Source organism: Podarcis pityusensis, assembly GCF_964106645.2.
Source record: "Podarcis pityusensis genome assembly, chromosome: 5".
Classification (NCBI taxonomy): Eukaryota; Metazoa; Chordata; class Lepidosauria; order Squamata; family Lacertidae; genus Podarcis; species Podarcis pityusensis.
In genome coordinates this window covers 93,790,790-93,800,044 of record NC_138032.1, presented here as the reverse complement: position 1 = coordinate 93,800,044, position 9,255 = coordinate 93,790,790, and the positions used below count along the sequence as shown (strand labels likewise).

The 9,255-nt window shown below is 43.9% G+C and overlaps 1 protein-coding gene across 1 annotated transcript in view; it reads right to left on the bottom strand.

The window, feature by feature from the left end:
- Nucleotides 1-708: 708 nt before the first annotated feature.
- Nucleotides 709-9,255, bottom strand: part of CD9 (CD9 molecule) — a 29,933-nt gene continuing 21,386 nt past the window's right edge. The window contains exons 3-8 of the mRNA XM_081005744.1: nt 8,211-8,308; nt 5,739-5,813; nt 4,124-4,216; nt 2,430-2,522; nt 1,693-1,776; nt 709-1,081 (exon numbers count right to left, since the gene is read on the bottom strand). Coding sequence (XP_080861870.1) covers nt 1,016-1,081; nt 1,693-1,776; nt 2,430-2,522; nt 4,124-4,216; nt 5,739-5,813; nt 8,211-8,308 — 509 coding nt within the window. The 3' untranslated portion in view covers nt 709-1,015. The remainder of the gene's footprint in view (nt 1,082-1,692; nt 1,777-2,429; nt 2,523-4,123; nt 4,217-5,738; nt 5,814-8,210; nt 8,309-9,255) is intronic.

The window sequence follows — 9,255 nt, the reverse complement described above, 5'->3', positions numbered from 1 at the left end:
AGGGAGCAAACTTGTCTTCTCCTGCTCTGGTGGGTGGGATCCGAAACAATGGATTCAAGATACAAGACATGAGATTCTGGCTAAACATCAGGAAAAGCTTTCTGGCAATAAGAGCTGTTTGACTGTGGAATGGGTTCCCTAAAGAGGCTGTGGACTCTGCTTCTTTGAAGGTTTTTAAGCAGAGATTGGATGCCCATCAGTCAAGGATGCTTTAGCTGAGATTTCTGCAATGCCAGGGGGTTGGACAAGATGACCCTTGGGGTCCCTTCCATCTCTACAATTCTATGATTTAGGTCTTGAGTATAAAATGCGAACCCATCTGCATAAATTCTGTCCAAATGTTTTGACTCATCTCTTCATGTCTGTCACATGTTTTTTTTCCCCAGCACCTAAAAAATACTCCTCTGTGTGGATATTCATTGTCAGTTACCATCCATTAAATCACTTCCAATATATATCTAAATTAATTTCAATTATTAGTCAGTTGCTCATGAATAGGATGCTTAAGTTTAATATTTGCTGCCCACCAAGTCTGTTAAAGTAATGGGAGAAAAGAGTCAGGGTCTCACCCACAGGCAAGAAACATTTTCAGTATTTGAGATTTTTGCTAAGAAATACCATGAAAAAACAATTTAGCCCTCATTTCCCCTCCTGTGTCAGAATCAGTACACTGAAAAGAAAGGCGCTTAAAAAAAAAAAAAGTCGCTATGTGGTCTTAAATCTTTATTAAGTATCAAATTTTCTCCAATGTAAGTTACATCCCAGTTGTTAAGTCTGAATAAAGAAGACAAACCCTTATATACAAGTTGTTAGACTTTAGCTTAACAAATATAGTACCTTCTCAAAATTAGATTTCTTTTAAACTTTTATAAACAAAGCATAAAAACGAAGATCAGTACTAAATAAAGCATTTTTAAAACAAATATATAACTTTAGAAATGACTTTCAGAATGCTAAAGTGAATAACTGGAGATTCCTTGAATGCTGCTAATGGCCCACTCTGACTGAGGCTCCTTTAGACCATTTCTCGGTTTCTACGAATAGCACAGCAAAGGATCATGCTGAAAATCATACCGAAGATCTAAAAAAAAGAAACACAATTGGCAAAGTTTCTCCATGAAGAATACCACGAAGGAGATCAGTGAATTAAATAATTTTGGTTTAGGTTTAAAACTGCAATGGTTCAAAGCTAGCGATGGTTTGGAAAGCAGTTCAGCACTGCTCAATTTCTGAAGTGCCCTCAATCCTCCCATCTTGCAGGAGAGTAGATCACACCAGCCTTTCAGCTTCACAGTGTTTGCCACTGCTGGTTTTCTCTCAGCAGGCTTCCCACCATTGGGCAATTGGGCCTGTTGATAGCTTTTACACGTAAGGGCCTTTTCGGTAGTGGCACCCGCCCTGTGGAATGCCCTCCCATCAGATGTCAAAGAGATAAACAACTATCTAACGTTTAGAAGACCTCTGAAGGCAGCCCTGTTTAGGGAAGTTTTTAATGTTTGTTGTTTTATTGTATTTTTAATATTCTGTTGAGAGCCTCACAGAGTGGCTGGGGAAACGGGGATGGGCGGGGTATGAATAATAAAAAATAAAATAATAATAATAATAATAGTAATGTTCTTACACAGAACGCCATGTTTGGCATTATGCAACATCCAGCTATATGCCAACCTTATGGAAAATGCTGGTACTTACCATCACCACACCAACGCCAATGCCGACTGCCCCAATCACATTCAGCTTTTTGGTGAAGACTTCCTCAATAACTGTAGGGCATGCCTGGAAGAAAAACCAATCCTTCACCTTGTGTACTCTTATACATTAGGGTTACCAGACGTCCCCGGTTCCTGGGGACAGTCCCTGGATTTGCAAATCTGTCCCCGGGAAACATGGCAGTGGCAGCCTCAGCAGTTGTGCAAAACATATCATATGAGGACTTCCGGTGAGGACAAATGGCGGGCGCCATGGCAGCAAGCAGCTCCTGAAGCCAGCCAGAGCCAACTGTGCTACCAGGCTGGCTGCCACTGCTGAAGGGAAACCAGTGATGTCCGGTAGTACAGATCTCCTGCCCCCTTCCCCCTTTGTTTTGACTGATGGGGGAGGCTCAGGAGTTGTGGGAGGCTGGCCGTTGCCCAGTTTTTTTAAAAAACTCTGCACATTTATGTTTCACAGGGTGCGAAAGAAGGGCTTTGCACCTTTATGCAATATGCATGTGTGCTTGGGGCCAGGGTCTTTTGCCTCACCATCCCCACTACTGACTCCCTGTTGCTATTCAGCTCCCCCCCCCCCCCAAAAAAAGGGTCCCCGGATTCATTGAAAAAAAAATCTGGTAACCATATTATACACACAAGCACCAAAGAGATGGAATTTGCCACATTATGCTGAGATTTAGTAACACAAGGCATGTCCCTATCTGCGGCACAACGACATACCTGTAGCTGAATGGTTTCGAGGACACCGCTCTGTTTGGGACAAGTGTCTTCAATTGCTGCCTCAATAGCCCCTGTGAGGCCACAGCAGTTCAGCTAGAGCAGAGAGAAAAGTTACATTTCAGTTGTGTTTCAAAATACGGATGAAACATACAAGTCAACAGATCTGGGTAAATTATCAGTTTGAAGGACTTTGCTGAAATAAGATCTTTGGAGATTATTCGAAAACGTGCCTTTAGAAAAACCTACAAACCATGGAAGCCTCCTGTGCAGTAAAACTTCTCTAGAACTCAGTATAGTTATGCTCTTGCCCAGATTTGGCCAAAGAACAACTGCATGTAGATTCACACTTCCATGCAAGCCATCAATATGAACGTACACTGGAAACACCCCACCCCACTGGAAACACCCCACCCCACCCCACCCGTCCTTATCCAGCAGGGACCTGGATGAAGAGACTAGAAGCTGCAGGTGGAAAACTGTCTCAGAGCTGAATACAAAGACTGGGAGACCAGGGTGCCTGAGGCAATTGGGCGAGAATTCCCAGAGGAACTTCTCAGAGCACCAGGACTGATCCGGCCAGCGTCTGGCCCCTCAGCTGAGCTTGAAGAATCAGATGCCTGCCATCACACATCAACAGTCCAGCAGTGCTGGAAGCACACCAGGCGGGAGGCTGTGGAACAAAGGAGGAGGAGGGCCTGTCTTCAGGCCTTTTATGGTTCTGAAACAGTCTCTAGGGGGTGAAGCCTGGAGAAGGTAGTCTGGAGTTAAAGGCATGAAAGGCCTGCCTGCTCCCCAACTTGGCCAGAGCTCACTTGGAGCTGTCCAGCAACCTTTGAGCAGCCTTGCACTGGAATGGACCGGAACACAACACATCCAAACTACAATGAGCCCAAGTGGTCTAGGTGGGAGCGACTGATGGTCATTCAAAGAAACAAAATGCAAATAGCACCCCTTTCAGATTAAAGGAAAAGGTAAAGGACCCCTGACAGTTAAGTCCAGTCACAAACGACTCTGGGGTTGCGGCGCTCATCTCGCTTTACTGGCCGAGGGAGCCGACGTTTGTTCACAGACAGTTTTTCCGGGTCATGTGGCCAGCATGACTAAGCTGCTTCTGGCAAAACCAAAGCAGCGTATGGAAACGCCGTTTACCTTCCCGCCGGAGTGGTACCTATTTATCTACTTGCACTTTGACGTGCTTTCGAACTGCTACCGGGGCAGGAGCAGGGACCGAACAATGGGAGCTCACCCCATCGTGGGGATTCGAACTGCCGACCTTCCGATCGGCAAGCCCAAGAGGCTCAGTGGTTTAGACCACAGTGCTACCCACGTCCCAGATTAAGCTGTTGCAAATTGGGACTCCTGGCTTTCATTCCTAGCACTCGCTGGCTCAATGGAGAAGTTTTTCAATCTCTTAGGCATGGTTAAGAGATTTGGAAACTCCCCCACCCCACCCCCCAAACTCACAAGCGCCTCCTCCCCTCCCCCACTTCAATTCTCCTCCAACTACGGACAGTGTTTGTGACGGATGCAACTTGAGCATCAATCACAGTCGCTTTTAAACACGATTGGTGAGGATGTTAACATCAACTATAGGTAGCACTTGTCCAGGAGGGGAAAATACAGTCGCATCATGGATAAGTGCTCTGAACCGGTTACAGAAGCAAAGAAAATAGTTGAGATCTGATCTGACTTACCGCGGCCTGAATAGCTCTCAGCGTTTCTTTGGTGGCAGGTTCCCTTCTTTTGTCGTATACTGATTTGTAAAAGTCCTGCACCTCCTTAACAATCTAAAAACACAAACAACATAATAATAATTCACCCCAATAATGATGACAGTGGTTACATTAATCTTTTTGCTTAAAAAGGAGAAGCTGGAATATGCTGTCTACGAAGAGCCACTCCTCATTAGAATCGTCAATTGAACTGACCCAAGCAGGATGATTAAGGTCTGTGTGGAGATAAACTTTAACCAAAAGTATGCTTTATGGAGATCGAGAAGCAATAAGAGCTTTTGGGAATGGCGCAGCAATTAATCCGGAGTCGCCATCTTGCCAAAGGATTTATAGCCTAGAAGCCGGGAGGAGGAAAGGACTTGTTTTCAGACTGCATTCCTGGTGAATCTCCTCAGAGGTTTTGAGAAAGGAGGCAGATTGGTGAAGATTAATGACGCTAAGACTGTTTTGATGTATGGAAGTGATGTTATATGGAAAACGTCTGGATATGGCTACTGGAGAAAAAAAATAATATCCACGCAGGATTACAAACTGTTCTAACCAGCTTGTGGAGACTATCAGAGGTCACAAAGAGAAAGGAAAAATATATGAAAACAACAACAAGAGATGTGGAAAGACAATAAGAAAGGACTGGATAGTACTGTGAACATCATAAGGTTAGGTTTGTGGACATTAAAACAGCAGTAAGAAGCAAGAAGTTGATTGGATCCCCTTCGGAACTTGAAATATGGGTACCCCCAACAAAAATTTAAAATTCGGCTGTGTAATTTGGAATTTATGTAATTTGGTTTGATTTGATGTGATTGGTTGGCTAATAAAAAATAATTCTTTAAAAAAAAGGAATATGCTGTCTACGACATGACTGCTGGAGTCCTTCAGGCTAATCTCCAAAACATTCCTTGCCCTCCCCGCAAATCTAACTTGGCCATATCTAGGGGCTTAATGGCTACAGAGGGGCAGGAAAGGAGGACGATAGGTGAACAGTACTTGTGTAGCTTTGAATTCTCAGTTGGGGTTAAAGCAGAAAACCGTGGTTGCATCTAGGTCTAAGTGGTGTGTACCGCATCAATCAGATGTGAGGGGTGGGGAGGCAGCCCCTATTCTACCAAAAAGGAATGCTTGGAATAAGGAAATATGATGTACGCTTTGTGCTATCTTAAAGACTGACAGGTTTATTATTGGTTGTCAGACTCGATTTGGGGGACACAGCTTTGTCTTGGTTCCAGTCCTTTCTGGCCAGGACAGAGCCTGTTGGTGGTGCTAGTGGACTGCTGCTGTATCTCATGGCCTTCTGCTTATGGGATGCCTCAAGTTCTATTCTGTCCCCCTGCGTATTTATTATTACTACTACACTACTACTATTACTACAACTACAGCCCCCATAGTAAACCACTGGGGAAAATCACCTGGAGGTTTCAGCTGCCAAGTCCTGAGAATACTGGTGACCCAAAACTCTACTTCAAGTTTCTATCTGCTAATCCTGAGCAGATTATTTGGAGGCAGAATTCTGGATGTATAATTCTGTTATAATTCTAGATGGCATATAAAATCAACTTTAAAAATATGTCTGCCTTACCTTTTCCTTGTTTGAAAATCCCAAGATGGCAGCAGCTACTTCAAGGGCAAAAATCACAAGAAGGAAGGTAAAAAACTAGAGGCAAAGGAGACGAGAGACATTTTGAGTAAAGTCATGGCTGAACAATAGTTTATAAAACTATGAGATGATAATACTTAAGAAGTCTATAGATAGGGCTTTAGAATGCTCTGTGTGCTTCGTAAACTTTATCTCCGTTACCCTATCACAGTCACCTTCCAAGGCAGGTTAGTAGGCTCAGTGTAGCAGTTCATGTAAGACCACTAAGGACATTGGAGGAGACATCGGAACGAATGGCTTCCTAGCTCACACTTGCGCAGCCCAATCCTATGCAGCTAGAAGTTCCACTTTGTTCAACAGGACTTACACATGCATGCTTAGGATTACTGTGATAAATGCATATAAAGTGCTTTGACTCCGTTGAAAAATTCTCAGTGCAAAAACAGAGATTTCTTCTCTTACCTAATGAACATGTTACTGCTAAACACATCTGTGAACCCCAAGTGACGTTTCCCCAATACAGTAAGCCTGTCACTTATGCAGGGGTTACCGTACTTTTCTGTGTATTAGTCAGGGTCCCCCCCCCAAAAAAAGTTAAGAAATGGGGGGTGGGTGTCTTATACATGGCCAGTGCATTTTGTTGAGTTGGGATTTGTTGGTCTGTGGTGTCATTGCTGGCTTTGACAAATTCTGGTGTCTATTTGCTTTTGCTGCAGTAATAATGTGTGCGTTTTTTGTTTTTCATCGAGGAAGGAACAGCTGATAGGCGGCTTTTGCTGTGTGTGGGCGGCAGCGCTGCTTTGACGGGTGAGTGATTTTCGGCAATCTCCCCCCTTAAAAAAAAAGCTTAACAGCTCTGGGCAACCTCCCCCCATTTTCTTCAGTTTGAGTCCCCCCAAATAGGGTCATCTTATACATGGGGGCATGTTATACACAGAAAAATACGGTCTGCTCTGGGGATCGCACCTAAAGCCAAAATCGCATATCATCAAAACACATTGGGTTCAAAAGCAGGTGGGATTGCCAAAGTCATTACCCCCCAGAAACCCTGCCTCCTATTTTTCTTTTTAATGTCAACACACCTAAAGCTGAATGTGCACAAGTTAAATGTGCAATAAATTGCGGGTTTACTGCGTTGCATTTCTCCAAGCACTGTATGTGAACTCTGTGATCAAATTATAGCCGAGTATCCATTTGCACACCCTACTTTGCTTGTTGCACTATATACGTACAACGACCAACGGAATGGCGTCACTTCTGTTCCCGTATCTGGGAATTCCAAAAAGTAATGCCATGCACTGAGTGTTGGGATACTGCCAGGGAGACAAAGTCCATCATGACTCCACGTTGTCTCTGGACGTCCATCAATCTCCCGTAGACACGCAGTATCAGCAATTAGCGACACGAGCTCCAGAAATAGCTTGCCACATTCCAGAGCTGATGCACGCTCTATCAGCAGATAATGCACAGCGAAAAATGCACTCAGGAGAGCATTATTTACAAGTTTATTCAGCGTTGATCAGAACAAAGAAAACATGACTGCCTGCTTCAGTGTCTCAGGCGCAGAGAGAAAAAACGAAAGCATAGACACAACAGAAACATCCTGTGAACAGGAAATACGCAGGCTGTGACACAAACATCCTGCTCCCTTTTAAGGTGGAACAGAAATATCCTAACACTGAGAAGCCTCAAGCCTCACAGACTTGGAGCTGTGCTCCACATGGGTACTTACGGGGAAATTCCATGGGCTGCACCCAAAGCCTTAAATGGCTGTTCTAAATCATAGAAGCCCATAGAAAGGAGGACGAATTAGGGAGTGGAAATAGTTCAAAGGCAAATTATATCAAGACTTCCCACATGGAAGTAGATTTTAATCCCTGGCAGCTCTGATTAAAAGGGATCCTCAGGTAGCAAAACTAGGAAAGTCTTCTTGGAGAACTTTTACTGGATGAAGTAGGGAGCACTGGGCTCAAGGTATCCATGGTCTAACCACACAGGGGTCAGCAACCTTTTTCAGCCGTGAGCCAGTCCACTGTCCCTCAGACCATGTAGTGGACCAGACTATATTTTTGGAAAAGAAATGAACGAATTCCTATGCCCCACATTTTAAATAAAAGGACACATTCTACTCATGTAAAAACACGCTGATTCCCAGACTGTCCACGGGCCAGATTTCGAAGGCGATTGGGCCGCATCCAGCCCACGGGCCTTAGGTTGCCTACCCCTGGCTCTAACGTGAATGAGTTTCACCACATGTAGGAGGATCCAGTTCTGTGACATAAACATTGAAATCTAACTTGTGTTGGCAACTTTTGCACAGTGTGCATTCTAGGAGGAGTTTATGTGCATTGTGAAGGAAAGTACTTCCTTTTGAAAATAGGATCCAGAAAGAATTCAGCAGACATGAAAGCGATATAGCCTTCTTCCTACCGTAGAAACTAATGCCATACTTACCAAACCAAGCATGCACTGGGACTCCTGTATCGCTCCACAGCACCCCAAGAAACCAACCAGCATTATGAGGGCACCAGCTCCAATTAGAACGTAAACCCCTGGAGGCAGACGGATTTTAAAAATCAAAACAGAGAAGATTTATTCTCAGCTAAAAAAAAAACTTCACATTTTCCAAGTTTGAACAACATGAAGGCTACCAGCTACACTGCCACTACTATTTATGTATTACATTTATATACCACTTTTTCTTCCAAGGACCTCAAGGTTGTGTACATGGTTACACTAACACCATTATTGTTGCTTCTTTAAAAAGAAAACACTACTAGCAGTGTTTCAGAACAAGTCTCTATAATAATGGGTTTTTGGTGGTGAGTGCAAAGGACAGGGGGAAGGCTATTTTGTCTATTCCCATAATAGAAATCAGTCACTTCTCTTATCACCAGAAAAGGTTTACAACAGTCCTTTTTAAGAGTATTTCACTCCTGACTAGAGACTCCATCATGACCCATCAAAGGTTATTTATCAGTTGTGCAAACCTTAATAATCCAGCTTCTGGACTCATCAAGACCCCAATTGCATCTGCAAATGTCTGCAAGCAGCCAGCACCTTCAACTCCTGTAGTCGGCCAGACAAAATGGCCATTCTCAGCCAATGGCCTTTAGATGACCAGTTTACCCATAAAGAAAGATATTTGCAATATATGTTGTGGAGGGCTGCCCTCAACACTTCTGAGTCACGGTACCTCTGTCCTCCTCCTAAGGAATCCATAAAATCCTCCGATTTTATTATCGGCTTCAGCACTGAATTATCAGTGTGAGAGACGACCTTTCCCCTCGTGCATGACCGGTGGGGTAGGCTTTCCAACATCTTCCCACAATGCTTGAGGCCATATGAGAAAGTTACAACTGGCGAGCCATTAGTGCAAGTCAAAGATGACCTATAAGGAAGAGCATGCCATCCAAGTCTAGGGAGCATGGCATAAAATCCAGGCTGATTGCAATTCCAAAACACAAGAGGTTTAGCTGATGACATGTACAGTGGTACC